This window comes from Anas platyrhynchos, chromosome 4 (assembly GCF_047663525.1).
Source record: "Anas platyrhynchos isolate ZD024472 breed Pekin duck chromosome 4, IASCAAS_PekinDuck_T2T, whole genome shotgun sequence".
NCBI classification, from domain to species: Eukaryota; Metazoa; Chordata; class Aves; order Anseriformes; family Anatidae; genus Anas; species Anas platyrhynchos.
In genome coordinates, this window is record NC_092590.1 from 63427739 (window position 1) to 63453201 (window position 25463).

At 41.9% G+C, this 25463-nt stretch overlaps 1 protein-coding gene across 10 annotated transcripts in view; it reads left to right on the forward strand.

The window, feature by feature from the left end:
- Positions 1 to 245: 245 nt before the first annotated feature.
- The window catches only part of LCORL (ligand dependent nuclear receptor corepressor like), an 80803-nt gene continuing 55585 nt past the window's right edge, over positions 246 to 25463 (forward strand). For 3 of the 10 annotated variants that reach the window (XM_072037745.1, XM_072037748.1, XM_027457328.3), the window contains exon 1: positions 246 to 522. In XM_072037745.1, coding sequence (XP_071893846.1) covers positions 366 to 522 — 157 coding nt within the window. In that variant the 5' untranslated portion in view covers positions 246 to 365. Of the gene's footprint in view, positions 523 to 20856; positions 20992 to 25463 lie in introns of those variants that run through there. The other 7 variants (XM_038177993.2, XM_027457331.3, XM_027457332.3 and 4 more) reach the window with 5 other exon arrangements.

Here is a 25463-nt window from a genome sequence, read left to right on the forward strand (position 1 = left end):
GCAGGTGGCGCGCTGCCCTTCGGGATTTGTAGGCCAGAGGGGGGGGGGGACATCGATGGGAAGCGGGGAGGGGGGGCCGGTTGGCGGCCCGGTTACCGACCCGGAGCGGGGAGAGGGAGCGGAGGAAGGGGGGGGGGGGCGGTGAGGAGCCCGGAAGGCGGGAAGGGAGGAGGGGGTGGACACGTGTCAATCACCCCGCCAGGCGGCGCGCGCGCGCGCTCCCCGCCCCGGATGCTAAGGGGGGAGGAGGAGGTGAGGGGGGGGGGGGGGGCGGTTGGGCGCGGGCACGCGCTCGCTGAGGTTTGAAGGAGGGGGGGGGGAGCGCGCGCTCGTATGTAAATGAGCGGGCGTGAGGTCAGAGGCAGATGGAAAAGGGAACAGACAGAATGGCCGCCGCGGCTCCCGCTCCTCCTGCCGCCGCCGCCTCCTCCTCGCAGTGCCGGAGCCCCCGCTGCACGGCGGAGCGCAGGGGAGTCCGCCGCGAACTCGACTCCTGGCGGCACCGGCTCATGCACTGTGTGGGTAAGCGCCGGGAGGGGGCTGCGGGCGGGGAGCGGGGCGCTGAAAGCTCGGGGGGGCTCGGCGGCGGGGAGCGGGCACGGCAGCCCCAGCCCGAGCCTCCCCCTCCGGCTGGCAGCGGCGGTGAGGGGCGGTTGGGGGGCGAGCCGAGGTCTCCTGAGCCGCCAACGGGCAGCGCGGGGTGGGCGCCGCGGCTCGGCTGAGGGCCGCCCGGGCCCTGCCTTCGCCCCCTTCCCCGGCTCCGGCTCCTTTTGTCTCGGCTCCCCGCCGCCCCCCCACCTCCGCCCCTTCTTCCATCGCGGGTGTCTGAGCGGGGAGGGGGGGGGGGGAGCGGCGGGGGTGGTGTGTGTGCGCCTTTAAGAGCCAGCCGCTCCTGCACTGACGGTTGGGATTTGAAGTTTTCCCTCCCCCCGGGAAGTTGTCATGGCGACGGCAGTTCTCCCTCACTCCCCCCCCACCCCGGGGCTGCCCCGGCCGCGAGGTTCCCCCCTCGGGTCACGTGACGCCCCCCTCCCGCGGGGGCGCGCGGGGCCCTGGCGCCGTTCCCGGGCGGGGCGGGGCGGGGGCGCGCTCCCGGGTACCTGCGGGGCCGCGCCCGGCGCCTGCCCCGGTGCGCGCTGCGCCGCCCGCTCCTCGCTTCGGCCCCGGGCTTTTGTGCCTGTGCTCTCTTCCCTCCTACCCCCCCCTTTTATTGTTTTTGTGTTTTTTTTTTCCTTCTGTTTTGAGGCACCCACGTGCCCGGGGCCGCTCGCTTGTCTCGACGGAGCTCGCCCTGCTCCGGCCCCAAAAAGCCTCGGTCCCAAAGGGCCGGCGGGCAGAGCCCTGGAAGGGGGTGACCGAGGGGTGACCCTGTCCCGGTGCTGCTGCTGCGTGTTTTGGGGAGCCTGGTGGCTCCGTCGTGTGTGCTGTCAAACACCTGTGTGTGTACTACTGCACCTGTACGTAGTGCACTTCTGTAACCTTTCCCGTTTAACATAACGCTCTTTAGAAAACAAAACGCGTTTCCACATACTCCTATACTCCTCTCCCACTTCTGTGGAAAGGATGAAATTTAATTAGAATACATAAAAAGCGCTCGTTCGCTGGCACAGACATCACAGTGCACTGCTAGAGCTGACGGGCCGATACCTCGCACGAATTATATATGAAGCATCCGCTCCTCTGGTTACATCTTGCTTGATGGCATTTCGTTTTTAAATCTAAACTGGGATCCTAAAAGCCTGCGTGATAGTTGATAACTGAAGGGACTTTGAGCTGTAGCAGGGTGCTATCAGATGCATTCAAGGAACACAGTGGCACATGACCAGCACGGACGAGGACTGCGAAGAAATGCAATGAACTCTCTGTAAGATAAAATGTCACTGTAGACTGGGACCTCTGCTGGGCAGATCTGTTGTGTTTGAGAAACTTCTTCCAAGTTGCTTTGCGGTTGCTCTTTCACTGAGATTCGTTATGTGTAAAACCAGAAAATAATTACTTACACTTTACACAGACTCCGCTGTGTTATCGCTTTGTGCTCTCATTCCACTTGAAATGCTTTTTTAGGATATAATTTCTTCATATACTCATATGCAAAAATTAATTAATAGAAAGAGCCCTGCATTATGATTAGCTCCTGCTGAGGAGGAGGGGCATGGGTTATGGTTTAATAGTTAGTCAAGAGCTATCTCTGTTAAGAACTGTTACTTGGCATGCCTGTTGAATAGCCCTTATCTAAGAGAAAGTGTAAACACAGTGGTAAGGAAGTGGGTAGGTAGTCAGTGTAATGGAGGTAGAGTACACTTAACTGCTTTTATTTTGAATGCTTTGAAATCCTGCAGCATTAACTTCTGCAAAGTAACCCCCTGTATTGGTGCTAATTAACTTTCAAAGTAGAAATGGTTAATTATTCTCCCTCAGCAAAGTATTCCTAAAGATCAGAAGAGTCTTACCAAAGCTAGTGTTAACTGGAATGTCTAAACAATTGCTCAATTCATGGCTGAAACAGCAACAAGAGGGAGGGGGAAGTGGTGAATATGATTGATATTTGGTATAGCTTTTTGTTTTTTTCCTCCACCTTTTTCAAGAGTCATACCTGTGTAGCAAAGTGGTGAAAATGATGTAGCGAAGTAGTAGCCCACCAGTGCTTGAGGTAGTTCAACATCAATCCTAAAAACACCCACATCTCACGTCTTTCTACCCTTAACATTTTTTATTACCAAAATTGTTGAAAGGTGATGTGACATTGTGGACTGTAGTTTGTCAAGCAGTGTGTTAAAAGAGTGACGCAGGAAAGCAGAGATTCCTTCAACATGTCATCTGCCAGCCGTTTGGATGAACAACTTCTTGATTTCTTACATTGTTTGCTATATTGATGCTAAATCTGACACGTTTCTGTGCTATGGTGTTGCTTAAGCACCTTGAAATCCTTTATATGTGAGGGATGCCTCACCCACATGCTTTATGGAAATGGTAAACCGAGCCAGAGGTAATCCTTCCAAGACACTGATTGCCCAGCTTGAGGCTAATAGTCAACAGATTGTTCGTATCCACAGCAGCACGATGAAAATAACTCGGTTGTCTGAAGTGTACTGTTTGCTTGAGGGTCAGTAACGGTTAGGGACCTCTGCTTGAAGGGTTTGATTGCTGAATGGGTTTTTGTTCATCTGTCAAAACCTTGTTGCAGACTTGAATGTTTACATGGGTTTAAGAATTAAAAGCTTGTTTCTTGCCAGGCTATTGTGTTAATTAGTGACTCGTGGAATATTACTTTAAGTCCCAGGTCAAAATGTTCAAGCACTTAAAGACTTGGAGAAAAACAGTGATTAAATTTCACTGATATCTGTTAGTTGAGATCAAAATGTATTTGAAGGTACCCGAAAAAATCCTTCATGTTATAATTGCGTGGAATATAGTCACGTAAATTCCAAATAGGTATGCCGTATGAAATAGCTGTTCAGATGGTAGGCTTTGTGTATGTTACATTAAGCACTAACATTCCTAAGATGCCTAGGCTTCTCCTTCTGGATGTGCCTTGCTCCAGAGCACCTAGCTCTTACGTGACTACAAGCTCAAACCTGGAGGCTCTTAGAAGCCATCTGCAGCTCGTGACTCTGTAGCTGTTTGTGCATCATGTACAGGACATGCCAACAAATTCTGTTCAGAGCCCTGCTTACAGGTGTTTTGTCCTAGGCATGATCTTTGTTATATAGCTAATAAACAAGATACCTTAATTCCAAATTCTGTGTTTATGTAAAACTGTCTGAAAGTTTGGAGTTGAAGTACCTAACTTATACAACAAATGAATTCCATGGTGGTGTAAATTGGAAAAAAAAAAAAAATATATATATATATATATAGGTGTGTATCAGAAGGGCACCACACCTGAATTTTAAGTTATCTGATTAAAACTTTGCAGTGTGAAGTGGTTATATGCATTCCACTGGGTTAAGAGGCTTTGATGTGAAGCTATATAAGTTTAACGTGAGACTGCAGTCAGCTTTAAGAAACAGGATTTATGCAGTTCTCTGAAACAGTCACCGACCCCACAGATCAACATTACTTGGCAAAGTGTTTTGCCTTTACAGGCAAAGTGTTGGCAAGTGTGTTGAGCCCACATAACTTTCATGGCATGGGCACAGAGGAGAGGCCTAGGAATTGCATGAAGAAGCTACAGCATGAGCTGGTGCTTTTCTTTATATTACAGTGGTATCGTCTGTGTTAAGCAGAGACTTTTTAATGGAAAATGCCAGGTAACTTCAGTCATGGAAGTCAAAGTTTTCTTTCTAGGGCCTTGCACTGTATTGTGAAAATATGAAAGAGTGGGAATGATCTTTCAGTATGGAAATTAAAGATTTTAATAATAACCAATTCTTAAAAAATAAGTGCGTCATTACTTAGGAGAAGGATAGAAGTTCTCCTGATCCTTTGGTACAGCTCGGGGGCATACATTTGACAGGAAATAGCCTTGGAATTGCTTTCTTATGAAAGCTGAAAGTTGATCAAAATGAAAATGTACTCTTTGGTATGCCTGTGAAATCAAATCATGCCATCTCCTTTGCTTTCAGTGTCACTTCTTTCAGACTTTTTGCTTTCTAAACTAGGGTACATCAGTAAATCTAATTCTGTTCGTTTTCATGACTAAAGGTTGAAAGTTGCTTTTTTAAATATTTCAATTCCTGCACCAGCTTGTTCTTTTTTGAACAAGTTAGTTCTCAAGTGGAATTCCCCCCAAACCAAAGACTTGTAGCTTCTGCACTTGGTATTATCCCCACTGTTGGAGCCCTCCTGCATTAACTGCTTCCTGTCCTTATCCCCGCAATAATACACAGGAGTGTCCCCACCTTCCCCATGGCTGTAGGTCCTCTGCACAATGTCACAGGGTTTTGCTGTTTGTTTTGTAATGCCATCACAGTTGTAGGTGACTTCCTACAGCTGCCACAGTGGCAGAACCAGCTATTTCACTGTACATCTGTTATGTTCTTGTCTGTCTGCTAGTGCTGCAGGCAGCCAGTATCTGCCAGCACTGATGCTCTGTTACGCTGGCAAGGCTGTGTGCAGGAACGATCTCAAAATGATACCTGCTTCTTTGGCACTCTGGGCTCCTTAAACAGCAAGCAAGCTTACTGTGGCCATAAAGTCATTGTCAGGTGTGAGCTGTAATACCAGCGTAGGGTCTTCCTGTGGTTCTGTCATGCTTTGAGCTGCGATGTGACAAGCAGGGTAAGGAAAAAAGAAAATGTTTAGACCCAGTGCATGGATATATATCATTGGAGGTTTCTGCAGCATATCACATGAGCTGTCTTTAGATTGAAATATGAGAAGACACGTGGGGCTTGCTTTGCTTGTTTTGGAAAACGTGCTTCAATAAGCTGTGTTAAAACAGCTTCTTTTCCATGTTTTTTCACAAGCCTTGTCCAACTCATCAGCTCCTCTCAAGATGTCATGGCCTATTGTTGTCATTATGTGTTTTTGAAGGGATGTCTTATATGGGATTCCTGAGGGTAATATTCATGTAGGAAAACAATACAGAAGGTAGGGTGATGACATCCAGGGACTTAGTTTAAAAAGTTGGGGGGAAGATGCAGCGGTGTTGTGTATATTTAGTGGCAGATGCCTGAGTAGTCTGCTGATCTGCTGTGAACCTGCAGCTGTAAGGTGGTACGGAGCATGCCTTTGTGACAGGCAAAACAGTACCTGCTGCACAGACCACGTGGGATGCAAGCAATGCTCTGCTGGAATTATTTGCCCTCAGAACAGAAATGTGTTCTGGAGCATACAAGTAAATACACGTGCCTTCGGTAGCGCGCATAAAACCTGTGATTGTTTTTGTGCTCCTTGTGCCTAGATATTAGTATATGGAAGCAGTTCAAGTTTTAAGTGTTCCAGGAACTGCTGTGATCTTTGTCTATGGTTTTAGGCATAGCTTGAACTTTCTTATTGTATGTTCTTATATGGTAGCTGTTTATTTTTGTGTGATTGATAGTGAGCTGAGAAATTTGAACTCTGCTGGTCTTCCTGCATTGTAGGCACTAACAGCTTAAGCTGTAACTTCTGTAAACCAAAAAAAATTGAGAGATGTGTTGTCACTGCAATTCAATCTGTTTTTTTCTTTGAACTGGCATTCAGTAACTGTACAGACCTCTGAAGTTGGTAACTTGTTTTTGTGTTGTTGCATACCATAATTTTGTTATTTTTTTTTTTTCTGCACTCATTGTATCTTTTGTCATGGTTTGTGTAGACCAGTATGAGGATTCATTCATTAAAACTACCCAACAAACTCGATGGTAAAATTAGTCTTACAAAAAAAGCTAACCTAACAAACAAGAGGAGAAACGTGGCAGCAGAAGGAAAAGGGAAGGAAAGGTCAAATCTAGTTTAGCTTGGCTCGGTTTCCTAGTCAAGTTTACTACGTACCTGCTGTTTTTCCTTCTCAGTCAAGTGTAAGTGGCTTCACTAGAGAGTGAATCAGAGTGGCTTCTGATTTTAAGTAACTTCTAGCAATGAATTTTTTGTTCCAAATGAGCTAGAGACAGAGTTGGCTGAACAGCATCCCAATCAAAACGATTGTTGACAAAAGCAAGGTTACAGTACTGCTAACAACAACGTATTTCTGCTTGTTCTCCTCTGTGGTGGAACTGCTCTGATCTAGTAGCCAACTGCCCTTCTGTTTTAAGTGGTTCTGAGGGGCCTCTGTGGTGGTTGTTCCTCTTGGTAAATTTTCTGTTGAGTCTTCTGAACCGTCTTACTGTGGTAGTAAGCACTAGTAGTTCTGTAAAGGCAGGAAAGAGGAGTTTGTCGTGCTGATCAATTCATCGGATTAGTTTGTTCTGTTGAGAAGCTAGCTGTGTTTCAGCTCCTGGCAAGTAGCCAGGGCTTGTACTGCCTACAGCCACAATGGGAAAAATGAGTACCTCTTCCCCTTATCCGCCCCTGCCTTTTTTATTTCTCAGCTCTATTATATGGGTGTTTTGAATAGATAGTTACAATGGATCCCTTCTTCTTGAATATGACTCAAGTATTAGGGCTTCAAACAAGGTTGTTATTCTAACCTTTAGAGTTCAGTATGTTTATGTACAGTGTAGAGGTCAGCCAGAGCTTTATAGACTTCACTAACTTAAACTTCTTTGTCCTCCTTAGGACCTTGTCTTTCATGTTATTCTTGAACTTTTTCTTCTATGTACATAGGAAACTTTGATAGGTAGGAATATTGATAGAGAGATGAATGTGAGATTCGTATTTCTGGTATCAAACTCCTGAAAAGTAGGATGGCATTATGAATTTAACTACCATATATTCTGGAAGGTACTGAGAAGCTTGTTTGAGGGTGTAAAGCTATTATGTGATCTATCTCTTTGTCACTGCTAATCTACCACTTTATCCTTCCATCTGCTAAAGGCATAGAAAAGCCAGGAAGAAGAGAGGAGAGAGTAGGGAAGATGGATGTACTGGCTCATCCATTTGAGACTGTAAGGGAGTAGATGATGTATTACAAAGAGCAGGGGATTCTGTATCTGCAGAAATGCATCCAGATATAGAAGTTGAATCCCTTTTTATTGGATGTGGTCAGCTGCATGTGAATTCTCAGATCAAAGACCCATGTAGCACACCATCAGCATCTTTGTGTCCACTTCTGGCACAGACCTGGTTCCTGTGTAATATCTTGAAGCTGGATTAACCCCTTTTGAGATGAATCCTTCATTCTTTCCAAATTTTTTGGAGTCTCAGCTGTTATTTTGGGTTGTCTTTGGTTCTCAACATCCATGTAGACTTGCATCTAAATAGCACCATGTGTTATATTGTGGGGGTGACAGGGGTAAATGTCATTAGATGTGAATTTTAAATTTTTTTCAAGGTCTGGTGGTAAATAGAAGATGACTGAACTTGTAACCTCTTTTAATTATGTCCCTCAGCTTTCAGGTTCTGTATAATTTTGTAATGTCCTGCTTTTTAAATATGGAACATCCTAGCTGACTCGAGATCAATCGCTCATGTTTAAAGGGCTTTTCAGTAGAAATATCAACTGTTTTGCTGTCTTACTCTGAAATACTACAGATTGCTCTTAAAAAATATTTATAATCTGAAAATTAAATATAATCTTCCTCCCTTTGCAAGTCTTCACTTCAAACTTAGTTAAAGGCTAGTTAAAATCTTATATATGAAGACTAGTCACCACTGTCATAATCCCACTGCTTTAAAAGCTAGCTTTCTAGTTTGCTTAGCCACTGATAGGTCAGAGGAGTGTTGAATATGCTGCTGCTTTTCATAACTCATACCAAAAATCTTTGTGGATCATATTAAAAAATTTTTTAATTCTTAAAACTACACAATTTTATGCCAGGTTACTACTGGTGCAAAACTGCTAGGTATCTTTAATGATGAACAAATATTGCTGCCATATAGAATGTACGCTATAGAAAGAAGCTGTCCATTTGTGACCTGTAGATTGGACGCAGGTCATCTAGTGGGGGAAAGAAAAACGAGATCTACTCAAGATCCACTGCTACCTTAAACTACTCTGTACATAGTGCCAGCTGTGCCACATTCAGTCTTAAAAGTTTGCTATGCTACCAGCTGAGTGACACAGACTGTGGACATCCTTTTGGGTCTGGTTCATGTCCCTTCAGTCTTCTTGTTCCTGGACCACCCTATCTGTTCATCCCTCAACTTCCATGAGCAGTAGCTTCCCATCCTTGACTTAATAAAAATTACTAGATTGTTTACTTCTAAACCTTTATCTATTCTCTTTGACTTTAAAGCAATTTTGACAACTGTCTCCACAAAAATATTCTCTTAGCTTTTGATTTTTTTTAGGTATGTTTCTTCATAGTTTATTTGCATTACATCAAAAACTTGCACACCAAATAAATAATACTTTCAGTCCTTCAGTCCAAGAGACATCAGTCTTCTCTAAATGTTTTGTCAACTTCCTTCAGAATTCTTCCCTCAGATATTGCTGTTATATAATGCATTGTATGGTACTTGAGGAAAAAGGAGTATATGCTTCTTCATATCACCTTATCGAGGAAATGTCAGGCTCTGGCATTCTTGCCAGGTCAAGAAGTCTTATTATCAGAGGGTTCTGCATATTTATCAGTACCCATGTGAAGGGACTTCAGTGTTCTGGTTTTTTGTTTGTTTTTGGAAATGGATTCCAAATCCATTCTGGCTAGAAGTGTCCTAATTTCTAGCCTAAACTTATTCACAGTGTATATGCACTGTGGTAATGTTGTCAGGTTGCTTTTTTTGTTTCCTCCTCCCATTTTGCATTCTTATTCAGATATTCTCACTTATTTAACATGGTAAAAACAGAGTATTAGTGGACAATGAGTACAAATGACCCAAGTTACCGTAGTGGATTTGATTTTTTTTGTTGTTGTTGTTCTTGTTCAGACAAGCTGGGGGGGGATACAGCTACAAATATACATGCTAATGTAGACTGCTAATAGCTGATACTGTCCAGAGTTTACTGTGTGCAGTGTGATGCAGTCCCAGTTGCAGTGTAGGGGCTATAATGAGCTCTCTGCTCTGGTGATCTCCTTGAGCAGTCTTTCCGTTCCTCCTGTTCCAGTTTGAAAAACTGCTTGGAAGGATTCCTTAGAACCCATTCAAACAAAGTATAGTCAGGGTTGTGCTCCGTGGGGGTGGTAGTAGTGTCTCTGCATCATTGGATAAGAACAGGTCCACTAAACCAGAGCAAACTTGTCTAGTGCCGCACCTATTGTCTGCAGCCAGTGGTGGACTGCTAGGGGGAAAAATATGAATACATAATTATATTTCAAAAATACCTCTCATCCTTCAACGACTCATCTCGATCCTTTAGAGAAAGTTTTCTTTGTTCTGATAACTGCCCTACAAGATGATTCTGCTTGTTGACTTTGAGTGAGTGGGTGTGTGGTTGTGTGTTGTTTTGTTGGTTTTTTTTGTTTTTTTTTGAAGCAACATAAAACTTCAGTGGATCTCTGTCATCTGGTTATGGATTCTGTATTTTATGTGACTCATTTGCTTGTCCTAAAACAAGAAGTGGAAGCACCATATGAAACCATTATTTAAAATATATATATATATGTAAAAAGGCAAGTGATAACAGGTGTTTCCTATTTGAATAGTTCTGGGGTTCTTCCAGTTCTGTTTTTTTCTGAAGATCTGACGTATCTTCACTTGGCAATCTCTTCTGTCCTCCGAGTTGAAGAGTTGTGTGCCTTGTAGAGAAGCTGTGTATTAAATTTGATCATTCTTCCCTCCTTTCTTACACTTTCTGCTTGTATCTTACAATGTGGAACTAGAAGTACATGCAGTAGCCAAGGTTGTGTCAGTTTATGGTGACAGACCAGGGAACAATGCAGAAGATATTCCTCTAAGAACTCCATAAATTCATGGTATATTACTTGCCATTTACCAAGCTTATTTGTTCACAGGACAGTGTGTTTGAACCCCAGGATTAAAACCTGAGTGACGACTCAGTTCAGTGCCTGTTGCTGTCTAATGTGAGGATTTAATTTCTTCACCATTCAGCTTAGTGCTTACATGCCTTTGGTTATCTTCTTCCGTTTCACCACCTTGACACCTCAGTATTTTGAAGTTCCCCTGATGTTCACTGACCTCTGCATCCCCCTGCTAATACTAGACTGCCATGTAGGGAACTGTAAGTCTATTAGATAATCTCTTTGGGTGGAAGAGCACTGGCACCCCTGGGACTCTCTTGTGTCCTTCTGCTGGGAAAACTAACTGTTCATTTCTGTCTTTTAACCAGCTAGTTTTCTTTGCAAGAATTTCTGTATCTGTTCCTTGGGAAGCTTTTTTTAAAAGCTTTTGTTTTTGTGTTCCTGTTCAAAAGAGTCTGTAACATTATTACAAGAGGATGGAGAGAAAGAAGAGTTAGCTTCTTGGTCTGAGGGGTTAGAAATGAAAACTTCTGTAGATCAGGCAGTACAGGACTCATTGGTAGTACTTGATTGATGGAAAACAAGCTTGGCAGTGATGCAGTACGATGGCTATTGGAAATACAGTTTATAAACTCACTTCTAGCATGTCACCTTTTCACTTTGGAGTTCTACCATTTTTTAAAAGCTGTGTTTCGTTTTATGTAGTCATAATGGCTTTGGAGTTTAGAGGTCTGCTGGTGTGGTGTTCAGAGAATTTTGCTCTAAGGAAGAGATCAGAGAAGCTTTGTTTCAAAGTTGTACTGACGAAGGTCTTGTGAGACCTTCTTCTACTGATGCCTGAACTTGGGGAACTGTCCACTTAACAGCTTACGGTTGTGTTGTAATCTGTTGGGAAGACAGAGCCTTCAAATTTCTACTATTCAGCCTTTAATGGGTTCTTCAGTCATCCTCAGGTGTGTATGTTCCTACACTTCATACCATCAGTATGTGATGAGATGTCATGCTTGTGTTTGAGGCCACCATCATCTTCTGTTCTGGCACAGTCAGAGCTTCAGGTATGTTTCTTGTGGTCATTGATAAACTGTGTTTAGCAAGTCATCTGCTAAAACTTACCCTCGATGAAATCTAATACCCTATCTCCAGGCTTCTTCAGCACTACTTGTTGTTAAGTTTCTCCTTTCTTGTTAGTACCATGTCTATTTTGTGTGTTTCATGATTATTTCCTCAGCCTTGACAAAATTTTTCCTCAATGCTGATCCCTATCCACCCTAACACTAAATGATTTATATGCTGTACGTCATGCCTGAATCACGGCCATCATCTCCAGCAAGAGATCTTTGTCCCACAAACCTCTAGGGAGTGAACTAAAAATTCAAGCATCATGAGCTTCTCGTTTAACTGGTCAATGCCTTCTGCGCTGACACTGTGGGAGAAAAAGCTGTGAGATGCCCCCACCATTGTGTGGGGCCTTCCTGTTGACTGTCCTTTGTTCTGTATGACACAGCTTCTCCACCTGCCCTTTGCTGACCGACTGACCTAATAACGTGGCATACAGAACAACTAGGAGCTAGGTACAGGACAGCTTTGTCAGCAGCTTCCTGCACTGACACCATGTGGGGGAAAAAGCTTCCACAGCGTGATGATTTTGGTTACTGAAACTTGCGGTCTTGTTTGCTGACTGTGCCTCTTAACTGGTGACCTTAAAAATACTTACCCAGTGGTTTTAAAGAGGAATGACCCAAACCCAGTTTTACTTTCTTTCAGGTTTCTGCCTATCGTAGCATTTTGGGGGCTGGTGCTTGAAGTGAGAAGTAGTCGTTTGTCCCATTCATATTGTCTAAAGAGATCTTGGCATCTTCTCAGAATCCCTCTTCAGAGGGATCAAATTACTTTTCTTTTTGGAGGAAACTGATATTAACTGTGTTCCTTAAAGGCAGTAGAACAGCTACTTGTTTTTTTTTTTTTTTTTTTTTTTTCCTCAAGAACTTCTTATTGATTTCCTATGAAGGAACAACAGGTTGCAGATCTTCTGTCACGTTGTCAGCTTCATTCGCCCACCACAGCATCACAAACCCAAGAACCAGAGTAGCCTCTTCTACTGCTGTTGGCAAGAGTAACCAGTTGGTGGTGATTTGGATGGTGTATTTGAAGAGTTGACTGTCCTTTTGTTCTGTGACACTACTTCTCCACCTGTCCTTTGACAACCGACTGACTGGATTATGTGGCATGTAGAACAATTACAGACTAGTTACTAGGCAGCTTTGTCAGTAGCACATCTATAATGGTCCTCTGGCATTTTCTCCTTCATTCTTGACCTTACAGATAAGTAAAAGACTTCTTTGCGTGGAATATGAGTGACTTAGACCTGTGAGACTAAGAAGTTTGGTACTGGAGAAGTAACTTCATGTGATGTTTTCCAGAATGCTGGAACTGAGATTTATCTGGTTCCTACAGTACTTCTCCCTCTTGCTAGAAATAGGCTTTCTTTAAATAAAAAAAAAAAAAAATCCTATTCCTGTATTGACCTTGCAGTTCAAGTTGGCCTTCATAAGTGGTTGCTGTTGTCTTCCTAAATTGTTTAATTAACGGGAAAAATCCTAGGTAAAGATCAGCTTGAAGTACTGAAGTTTCCCATTTTTGTGTTACTAGAAACTTGTTGGAAGCAATAAGATGACTGTCTTGGGTCAAAGAAACATACTACATTGTCAAAGTAGTAGTGAAACCTGGTGGTGAGTCAGCTTTTTCTGATTTTCTTCTCGTTCCTGGTCTTCCAGAAGAAAAATTAGTATCTGTTTTGCTTTTGCTTAATGCTTCTGCATCAAATGCATTATCTGCTTAAAGAGCAAAATAGGTATGTAACTTCTCATTTTATACTATAGAAAAGGGGAAAAAATATCACTTCAGATTTTAAAGTAAACTATTGAATTCACAACTGAAAATCAATGTCTGTCTAGAAATAGAGTGATTCTGCTAAGGAGGAGCCAATGCTGGAACACAGGAGGAGTGGAGTGTTTCTAAGGTGGGATGGTACACTGTGCTTAAACCCATGCACTTTGTGTAAGAGCTCATCATTCTCGCCATGATTAAAGTATTCAGAGTCCTGCCACTATGTACTTGAAATTAGTCTGTTTCTTTTCTCTCCTTGCCACCACTCAGTCAGACGTTAATAACATGAGTTTTATAGAATGTAGGAGCTAATTAAAAGATCATTACAGACTTTGCTAATTCCCAATGAATTCTCAGAGCAAGTACATTTAGACATTGTGTGATTTCTGTTCCACACCAGAGGTAAGTCTGAATCCAAAACTTAAAATCTTACCATTTGGTGCTTTGTCTTGTGCCATGTAATCCTTGGGAGGAAGTTAATCAAATTTGTATAGATGTGTACTGGTTGCTTTTTAAACTTAAAAAGCAAGAATAAAGCACCCCAATTAGTCTCTGAAGCATCTCTAATTCTAAAAGCTAAGATGAGACCAATTCACTTTTTTCTGTTCTCTTATCTGTCATCTTTTCACTGAGAGCGCCTAATGTGAAGCTAAAACTTGTATTTGTGGTCTTCATTTCCTTATTTCTGCTTTTTCAGTCTCCAGTGGGAATTGAGGAAATTTAGCTCTTACTAAATGTTAGCTGATGAGAAACTTGTGTGCATGCACGAGTTCTTTTTAGTTGTATCGTACAGGTTCAGCAGAAGTGACTACATTCAAGATGTAGTTTGCAGGTTGGTTGTCCCTGACATGTAAATAGGCAATGTATCTCAACTTACTTTCAGTAATGGTATCTATTCTTGTTAGCTTTGGGCATGTTTAAGACAAGATCTGAAATCAGCTGAATTGAGCTTAGATATTCTAGCCTAAGTGAAGCATGTGAGTAAAGCACTTTCAGTTTTAACTTTGAACTCTATAAAATTTTATAGAGAGAAGAGTCATGGTTAATACCTTTTTTTTTTTTAACTTCAGGTGAAGTTTTTACATAGATCAGTGCTCAATTCTGGTTGACCTAGTTGACACGTTGGCAATTTGAAACTCTAATTTGCCAAGCCAAATTTTCTTTGGATATGAAAATGGTGCCTGTGGTTTTTTCTTTTAACCAGATCTTTATAAGACTAAAGGTGGAAATACATGGCATCATTATCATAAAAATGTAGAAAAGTAAGCTTATGACAAACATATAAAATTTACTTATAAAGGTATATCCAAGATTATAAAAATATTTTTTTTAATATATTGGCTTTGGGGTTTGTATGTTAGTAACATGCTTGGAAATAAACTTTAAAGAATGTAGGATTGATATCTATAGAGTTGATAATGTGTTTGCTGTGTGATAGTTTGATATCTAGATACAGAATGACTGTCATTCTGTAGCTTCAGCAGGTAAGAAATAAATGTCAATGTAATTTCAAAACAGTACGCAGCAAATAGACAAGTTGTCTGCTTGAGGCAGAAATGGTAGATGAAAGGAAACCACCTGAAAATTCTCATGAATTAGAAACTCTGGATTTCTTAGGGATGACTTTCTGTGAAGTCTACTAGTTAAACTTGCTGTTGGGCATCAGTTTCATGGAGCTTTTCTGACGGCTTGCAAGGTCTTGATGTGAAGTCTTTCTTGCAGCAGAGCCATGGTGTGGTTGCAGAACCCTCAGCTTCAATTTCTCAAACACTCATCAAGCTTGGGATGTTTTGAATTAAATACTTCTTTGGCTCAGTGAAATACTATTTTCTGATAAGTTTATTTTTCCAACAGCTTTCCCCAAGATCTCCCTTTCAAGCAGAAGGCTTCATATTTCTGATTCTGCTAATCCAGGAAGTGTGCCAGACGAACTCATTCATTAGTTGACTGCTAGACTTCCATCCAGATGCTGGTTAGGCATGTGGTGCTGCACAGTAGGAAAGCAGTGCTGGAACCTGTTTGTTGTTAGAGACCTGCTGTGGACTTTGCTTTTCTGTGATGATTCAGTGAGCATCTAAATAGACATGCATGTAGGAATGAAGCCTTTCTCTAACAGTTTCCTTCTCTAAGGAAGTTACAAACTTGTAACCAACAGAAGTTGGCTGTACAGTTCGTAATAGCAGTTGGTATTGAGACTATCATAGAGTTAGGACTAGAACAAAGAAAAGCAGAAGCTTTGTTGGCAGAATTTTTAACCAATGCCAATGTGAAATGTATTTAAGGTCTCTTTGACCACAGGCTGAAGATGTCTCAATTCCGTGTCCTGCTGCAGGGCTGGCTAGCTTACTAAGATCCAAAAAGTGGTGAAAATGGGGAAAGAAGTGGTAATAGATGATTCAGACAGTTTCTGGTCCCTTTATTCTGGGAGGTAGTGGATGCATCTTGCACTGAGTTACCTGGGCTTGGTCACCCATGTCTCTTTCAAGAAATGAAGCCTCAGTTCATGGGAGGATTTCTGCCTGTTACGTGACACAGAGTGTCTCCTGCTTCAGTGCTGGTCACTATAAGCAGTAACAGAGGGCCATGCTTCCTTCATTGACTTGCAAGTATGTAAAGTAGAGATGTCTTGATGTCTGGTGAGATTCAGACCAATTCTAGATCTAAATGTTCCTGCATGACAGCTAGGATTACACCATTTTTCCAAGAAATTAGAGTTTTTTATAGTAAATAAAATTCTAGTAACTGTCACTTAAAAAGCAATTTTCCTTCTCTCTACCCCAATACTAGCTCAGTTACTTCTGAAATGCTTAAGGAAAAGACTTCAGATTACAAATAACACAAAACTCTCAAAGTATCTTGCTGCTACTTTAGAGATTAAATCTAGTTTTGACAGTCGCTAAAGTAGCAATGTCTAGAAGCTGCAGTAAAAGGTGTCATGGGCTCTCCTTTTTAGGGGTCTACAAGGGCACATTCTTATTGACATAAAGAATGCAGAGATACTTCCTTATTTACTGAACCTCATCTCATTTCTCTTACTGTGATTTGTAAGTACCTGAAAAATAGATATCAACCTTAATGCTAGTCTTGGTCATGGCTTAACCTACAAATCTGATTTATTTTTGCTCTGTTGGCTGCCACCCTTTTCTTTAAAATTGTTGAACAACTGGGGAGGGGGTGGGGAACACTTCCTCTCTTTGTTTTGCTCCTGAGGTATAGCCAGTGTCAGCCTCTAGCACTGCACGTTACTCCCTCTCTGCCTTCTGCTGAGCTGCTCAGTGGGTTAACTAGCTCTTTTGATGTACATGTCCTTCTTGGAAACCGTGCCATCGCTGTGCATCCCCTGGAGGAAGCACAATGTTAAGACTCAAGCATGATTTTTTTTATCCTAACTGCAAAGTAGCCTGTTAGAACTGAGGCTCTTCTGTAAGTTTCATTGCATGTCTCACTGACAAGTGTATGCAATCTGTGGTCACCCAGTCTCTCTTTCTCTGGCAGCAGCAGTGCCCTCAACCAGATTAATTTTTTTGGGGTAAAGGTTTGCATTAGACAAATATCTTTCTTAGCTATGGTGCTGAATTCGTATTGGAGTCTAAATAGAGGATTTCCTCCCTTTCACGCTGGAATCTCTGGTATGTTGGTTCCTGTTTGCTCATGGATCTGAATCAATACAGTAAAGAAAATGAATGTATTAAGTTTAAATGTTTTAGAACTATCTTACTTTTTTTTTTTAGTGCTATAAGCAAAAACTGGGTTCAAACTGGGCATAATAGTGTAGAGCAGCCTCATCCCAATCCTACCACCCCCATTTGAAATCCATCCTTAATTATGTTCCAAGAAAAATGTTCCAGGAAGAAAATGGGGCTATTTTTCACCTGAGAATCTGGCCAGCATTTTGTCAAGTCTTACTGAATAGATATCCTGTAGTGACATTGTAGATTGGGGGTGGAGGGGGGAATAGGGAGTGGGATAGGAGGAGTAACACTCAAATGAAATTTTATTTTTGCTTCACTTGTCATGATCTAGACCTCAGGTATTTTACCAAACAATCTAGTTGTGTATGATTTTTTTTTCTTATGACTTGTATAAATGGCAGAAATATTTTATTTACTTTAACTCAGTGCCTCAATGGTTTCATAACACAGTAGATCCTTTCCAAGTTCTTGTTATAGTAGCTTTTTTTTTTTTAAAAAAAAAGTATTTGAGAATAATACCTGTATGTAAAGAGTAGATTTACAAATCCATCTATAGCTCAGGGGGGGGCAGCCCCTACCCGTGGAAAGAAGGGAGTGGCAGAAGAAACCGAGAGATGTGAAGGTCAAATTTAAGTTACTCTGCTGAACACCTTGCTCTTTATTCTTATAAAATATGAAAGTAACTCTTGTCTGCAGAATATTCTCCTTTTATCAAGTTATGAGGGAGTTGCTGCTTGTATCAGAATGGGCTAAAGATAACCAGGTGTAATAGAGCAGGAGACTGAGAGAACTATTTAATGCTTTTCAGAAATTTGAATTAGTGGTACAAAAATATCATAAAATGCCTTCTAAATCAGTCGAGAGTGGTCTGACAAACCAAAGGAACTTGGTGATGATTAATGAACATATGTTCTTAAAGGGTTTCATTTTTGATGCAATTAATTGTTTTTCCAGCTACTTAGAAACAGGAGACTTTCTTTATTTGGAGACAAAAAGGCAAAACTTATATGTAGATAACAATCTTTCAGAGGAACCAGTGACCTAGTGCATTGTCAAATACAGTGGCACACGGAGTGCAAGTAGCACCTGTGAAATGGGGGCATACACTTCAGAAAGCTGTAACTTACATGATTAGAAATTAAAAGATGAGTAAACATGAGCTCTTAGACCCATTCATCCCCATTCAGGGATAACCTGTCAAAGGAGTAATCTGCCTTTCTTTAAGTAAGCCAAAACAAATACTTTTTTCCCCACTCTTGCACCTGTAACTTTAAGTATTGAAGAAATGACTTGAAAAGAAGAGAAGCAGAAGTTAGTCATTCAGAGACTGAGAAACTTAGTGTTCTTTCTGCATAGGTTACTTTTTTTTTTTTAAAGCAATTGAAAATAAATCTAATGCCTGACAGGACTAAAGAAACTGGATTCTGTCTGTGGTATGACTTGGTTGAATCCAAGATAGCTGACTAATGCAAACTACAAAACTTCCTTCAGGTGCATTCCTGTACTGAGCCAAACTAAATTACACAGTTGTGAAGCTGTATAGAATGAGGACAAGTATATATAAGTGACAAGCCTCAGTTATTTTCATAAGCAGAACATCAGTATTGACTGGTGAAAGTTTTTGCTCACTGTGCATATTGCCTTGCCATGAAAGGCAATGAAATAAAATAAATACTGAAATAAAAGCATATGGGAGCAAAAGGAGGCTATCAGTTAAGGAGGTTAGTTATTGGTTATGACAGTCTGGGGTGTGCAGGGCCTGTCTTTTGATCCTTACTTGGCCATAATTTATTCCCAATGTGATTTTTAGTTTCTGAAACGCCTCATATGGTTTGTGTAACAGTCTTCATAGATTAGGGAAACACCTCTTCAAAATACAGGTTGTGATCTATGACTTCAGGGTGGGAAGATAACTTCCATGAAGACCAGATAATAATGTTCACAGGCTCAAATTCAGAAGTAGGAATTAAACTTAGTTGTAATCAAGTCACTTGAGCCAGTAGGTGAAATAACGCTACTATTACAGAAAACCAAAAAAGTTTCATTTTAATGCTGTCTGGTGGTATTGTGCTTGTGCATAAGCTCATTAAATATAATCCTATTGTTTGAATTTCCTAATTACATTTTGAAGACTCTTTTAATTTTTACAGTTCTTTAACAATTAAAATCAGCAGTCCTGAAACTATTTTAATGTTAGTTTTGGTTTTAAAAGCAGCATTAATTCTATGATTAATGTTGTTGATCTGTATGCTGCTTAGCATGTGCATTTTTCTGCTTTAACTTTACGTTTGATTTTATTATAATATCAAGTAAAAACTCAAAAAAAAAAAAAAAAAAAAATGCAAGTCTTCCTTGTTAGAAGCATGTTATTTAATGGAGGTGTTTCTTAAAACCAGAAGAGTGGTGAATGGTAAGTAACAGAAGTGATATGGACTGTAGTAAACCAGCTTGAACCACTGTAATTCAGATGTGATTCCTAGTGTTGTAAGGCACAGGGTGGAGGAAGATGGAAATTAATGGGATACTAGAAGAGGGTAGGTTTAGATATAAGGAAAAAATTCTTTACTGTGAGGCACTGGCACACGTTGCCCAGAGAAGCTGTGGATGTCCCATTCCTGGCAGTGTTCAAGACCAGGTTGGATGGGGCTTTGAGCAACCTGATCTGACTGGGAGGTGTCCCTGCCCATGGCTGGGGCGGGTGGGACTGAATGGTCTTTTGAGGTCCGTCCCAACCCAAACCATTCAATGATACTAATAATTTTTAGACTGTTGCCCTCAGGGGGCAGTGGCGACCTGGTTCAGGAACGGCACGGCGACCAACCCCAGGCCACTCGGTCCATCGGCTCACAAAACAAACAAGTTTGTTTTATGTCAAATGGGAGCATATCTTCTCCCCCGAAAACACCATCTATGAGGGTGAAGACCATTGCAGAATGAAGCCCTTTATCCACAATGGCTTTAACAATCGCTTGCACGTCCTTAGGGTTTATTGGTGAGTGAACCCTCTGCCCCCCATCTGTCACCCAGACTGGGAACGCTAACATGGCCGATAGAGCCCAGACGGCGCACGCAATCTTAATTTTCCTCCAATCCGTGAGAGGAATTTCTCCCCCTCGCGGTGCAGCTTTATTTCGGTTGGGGATGTTTTTGCTATCTGTCCCCATTTCCTCCTCCGAATGTTGTGTGAGGGGCCCCGCCCCTCACCCCTGCGTGCGGGCCGCTCTCTGCCTCGTGGCTCGCCCCGCCGCCTTCTCAGCGAGGTGTTTGCACCACTAGAGCATTTTTTCGGATGGCTGTTCCGATCGGCTCGCTGCCCCTCTCTCACACTTCTACCTCCTCCCCAGTTGTCCCTGCAACCGTTCTCTTTCTCCCATTTCCATGTGTTAGTAAAACCTAGCACTTCATCCCCGTTCCCACCGGAGGCTTCTTCACCTGACTCTTCGTCTTCTAGTTCGGCACCGTACTGGGGTGCACATGGCCATGGTCTCTCCCAGACTTCCTCAGGCTCTAGTTCCCCACCGGCACCCCTGGCTTCCTCAGCTGAGCCACCCCATAGCTTCCGCAATTTTGATATGACCTTCACAAGGGTTTCCATCTTCCTTGTTGGTCCGGGAGCGTCCTCCCCGCCGGGCTGGTCCCGCCGCTCCGGCCGCCGTTCACCCAAATCCAGGAGTTTTCCCGGGTTTCGGCACCACTTGTTGCCTTCAAGGGGCAGTGGCGACCTGGTTCAGGAACTGCACGGTGACCAACCCCAGGCCGCTGGGTCCATCGGCTCACAAACACCAATGTGGTGGATGGCAAATGGCGTTTATTGTCGAGTCACATGGGGTTATGTAGCTGAGGCCCATAGCGTCACTTCTGCTTGCTTACATCGCAGACCATGCACTACTGCCCATCAAGGGAGGGGCTCCACCTTTCCGTACAGCGCCACATCTTCCAGCTGCCAGACCCTAACTACCCACATTTATGCATGAAATCTGGGAGGATTACAACATCTACAATGAAGTGAACAGAGCTGTAGTTTAACAAAAGTGCGTTTTAGAGAAATGTGAGATCCTGTGGTGCCTTCAGAGGCTTCTGTACTAGGGCCCCCAGCACAAGAAAAGGATATGAATCTGTTAGAGTGGGCCCAGAAGAGGGCCACAAAAATGATCGTTGGGCTGAAGCACCTCTCCTGTGAAGAAAGGCTGAGGGAACTGGAGCTGTTCCTTCTGGAGAAGGCTTTAGGGAAACCTCACTGTGTCCTCTCAGTACTTAAATGGGACTTAAAAGGAAGATGGAGAGTGACTTTCTGCATGGGCAGACAGTGACAGGGCAAGGCAGAATGGTTTAAAACTAAAACAGGAGAAATTTAAACTGGATGCTAGGGGGAAGTTCTCACTCAGAGGGTGGTGAGGCCCTGGCACAGGTTGCCCAGAGAAGCTGTGGATGTCCCATCCCTGGAGGCATTCAAGGCCAGGCTGGATGGGGCTTTGAGCAACCTGGTCTGGTGGGAGATGCCTTTGCCAATAGCAGGGGGTTGGAATTAGGTGGTCTGTGAGGTCCCTTCCAACCTAAGCTGTTCTATGATTCTGTGGTCTCTTCTAATAGATTCTAATAGACATTTTTCACTTTGGTGCTGAAAAGATGAAGCAGTAAATGTGAATTGGTGAAGCGAGACTGTTAAACATCTCTCTTCCATTTAATTTTTTCTAAGTAAGGACTGTTTGTGTACTGCTTCTGTTATGTATCCAGCGATATGGGTAAAACAGTGTTTGAGTGGGGAAAAGTATCAAAAGTGAATGTATTTAGGAATATTTACTTTGAAGGCTTTTTATTAGTATGTGCTTATACTTTTCTAAACTGGAAAAAGCTACAGTAGATCAGGTGTGGGGAGAGGGAATGGTAGAGAGCAGAACGCCTATAAGCAGATGTTTTTTCTAGGTGACATGTTGCAAGGTCATTTGTGTGGCCAGATTTTGGATTATAGGGGTTTCCTTCCCTGACATTCCTTCCCTTTCTCCTTTCCCGCTTCCTCTCTCCTCCTTGGTGGCTACAGTGGAGTAGCTAGCTATGTGGCTTCCTGGGTCTCAGTTACAAGTGGCTGTAACACCTCCATATACCTTGCATCAATTGCGGATACTGGAGTTTGCCTAAGTTTTTGTGAGGCCCTTCACTGAGATTTAGTATTAATGTGTTCTAGTGTAGAACGGAAGAGTAAGGAAAAAAACATAGTTTGTTTTTACCAAAAGATGGTTAAATGACAATAAACTGGGGGGGTTGGACCCAACGATCTTTTGAGGTCCCTTCCAACCCCTACAGTTCTGTGATTCTGTGGTAAACAAGACTAACGGAATATAGAAGTGAATGTGATGTAGAGTATATAAAACACTTCAATATAACCTGCACACATACTACTGGTCTCTTTCCCAACTGTGTAATAACTCTCTAGCTTCAGACCTGCCAAGTGGTGTGTTTGAAAGTGGTACTCCGATGCCAACTTCTATTTGTTACATGATATGTATTCTTCTTGGATGTTCTTCTAAGGCTTGGTCTGAGTCATTTGAAGAAACTTGTTAGAAACATGCTTGCAGGCTCAGCTGTGGGATGCTACTGGAGATCTGTCCCTGCTTATGCCACTTTTTTGGGGGTGGTAGAAGCCTTGCTTTTATGTTGTCCTGTCTTTACCCTCTCTGTTGTTCTCCTACTTTCTGGGCTTCAGGCTGCATTGCCTTAGCAAATCCTTGGATTTTGAAACTGTCATTACCAGGCAAGCCTGTTGGCAATAAGGATTTGCATTACCAAATGGATCCTGTTACTTTTGAGCACTTTCTCAGAGAGACTCTTATTGCCATAAAATCTGAAGTTCTGCCTGCAGCCAGATAACCAGATGCTTACTCCCAGGGTGTGTTTGTTCCTGTCAAAGCCTTTTCCCTGGATCACCACCAGCGTCCTTCCTATTGTTCCAGGATATCTACAGTGAATATTGATTGCTGAAGATCTCCCTTGGCAGTATCATAGTGACCAAGCACCACATTATAACATTGAATATGGTCAGGTGAACTGTAAAATATATATATATATAATCTCTCAGCTATATCCTACCTAGATCAGGACCCCAGGCAAACAACAGACCTTTGTAGCCGACCAGACAGTATGTTCCATATGTAGAAGCCTTCATCCCACACATGCAGAAGTCTGCAGCCACTGTTGGTCACTGCTTCTTTTTAGTGGCTTTGGTTGTGGACCCATGATTCAGGCTTAGATGCCAAACCTGGCAGAACTTCCTTCTGACCTGTTCTCTGGGCTGTGTGCCTTTTCAGCGCCTAAAGAACTACTGATGGAAAAAGAGAGCCCTCTTCCTGTAGCTGGAAGTCACAGCTTCCAGTAACCATGTCCTGGGAGTCCTTATTCTAGCCCTGAGCAAGGAAAGCAACAGATTTGGGAGAGGATGATCATAAGGGGGTTAAGGAAGAAATACGTGTTGTAGGGGAAGTTGACAGCTTTGTTCAGAAAAGTTAACTGTGGAAACATTTTTCCTTAACTGTCAAAAGATTAGCAGTATCATAAACTTATGCTTATGAAAATTGTTGGAGGAATGACTTGGATCATAATGGATGTCAAGTAATTGATAGAGCTGATACTGTTTTTATGTAAAGATATAAGAAGACAAGTAACACAATACATGTGCTAGAGATAAAAGGACATTGCAAGATGATAAAGCATGGTGTTTCTCTTCAGTTTGGAGCCAAAAAGTGTCCAGGATAAATTAACAGTAGTTGTGAAAGGCAGTTTAGAGTCAAGCCACCAAAAGTCTGATATGAAGACATCTGTAAAATGAACTTAGAACAGATTTTTTGATTGATTGTTGGAAAGGTGTATCAGTAAAGGTGTATAAGTACTTATACAGGTGTATAAGTAAAGTATATTTGACCAGTGTCTGTAGGCTCTTCAGGTTTTGAAGAGTTCCAAAACTACTACTTACATTTCCAATGAAACAAAGATCTGTTTAAATTCCTGGGCTCAGGTGGTTACATTTCATGAAATGTTGTTGGCTTGTGTTCATCAGCAGTAGTAAGTCAAACCTGTGGCCCCATGGGGAAGCTCTGGTAAGAGAAGGGTAGGACGGAACCCAGTTTGGTGAAACATCAGTGAAGTGGATTGGTGCCCACTTTGTTCAGAAGCAAAAACCATAAAAGCCAACTGTGCTATTTACCATTTATAACACAAGATGCATGGAAAGCAGTTTTGGAAAGAACAGGTTTTTTTGCAGAGCTAGAAAGTACTAAAAAATTGGAGTTAGTACTTGTTCTGGAATAAGCCCAGCTGTTTCCAAGCAATGCTCCAGTGAATTGTAACTTGCAAGAATCTAAGTATTGGCTAGCTGCTGAGCTTAAGTGGCTTGCTGTTTATAACATTACACTGCTTTTCTTACTAGGATTTCACTTTTTTCAGGTGGTTATTTGGGGAATTGCATCTCAATTTAAGATTTCTTCTCTTGCCCTTGAAGTCAGAAGAGCTAGGAATCTGTGCAGTATGATCTGAATTGATATAACGTTGAATCTCAGGGTCAATGGATGATATTTTAATATAATTTTTAGTGTATACTTGGACGTTGGATTTTTGGATTTTTTTCTAGTTTTTGTAGCTGTGTTTAAAAAAAACACCTGAGAAGAGAGTGGTTCTGTCTATTACCTTGTGCTGTTGTATAAGACTATATTTATTGGAGGAAAAAAACCCAGAAACCTAGAATAGAAGTATATTTATTCCTATCTCAAATTGTAAAATTATAGTAGGTACTAGTCAATTTAATAATATACATATAATTCTTGTATAAAACCCATGGAATCATACAAAATTAAAAGGTAATTTTTAACACAATGTGACCTGTCAGGCTGAACAAAAGTTAAAATAGCTTTAACTTTTTTTTATTTTTTTATTTTAACCTTTAGTTAAAATAACTTGTCTAGGTTAGGATTTTAAATTATTAAATATCCACTATACCTCATATAGCATGTTAATTCCTCCTCATACTAGTGTACATAAGATCTAAACCAGAAAGTAAACGTTGTCTGTGATAGAGGGTATCATGGGTGATGAGCAGATTTATAATTAGAAGTGTTCTGTGCTGATGGTAGGCAGATGTTTCCTGAAGATACTGGTGGTATCTTTCATGTAGTAGGATGATAAAATAGTCTTGCAAAGTGCTGTCTTCATACTCAAGACCTGTTCATATTAAAGAATGAGAACCTTCAAATGCTGCTTTGAATTATCCTCTTAGTTGAAAATAGGCTTATTATATAGGAGTCTGTAGGAGAGAAGAGAGGGCACATGAAAATTATTTCTATATTGAACAAAACTTCCGTTTTATTGATGTTACAAATTCTGTTTCATTAGTTGTCCTGCATGTCCTCTTCCTTTTCTGTTTGTTGCAGACAGCTAACGATTGATTAACTTCTCTCCTGCTGCAGTATGTGCTTTTACCAAATACCTAAAACAGACTAGCTAGTAAATCTGGAAAATA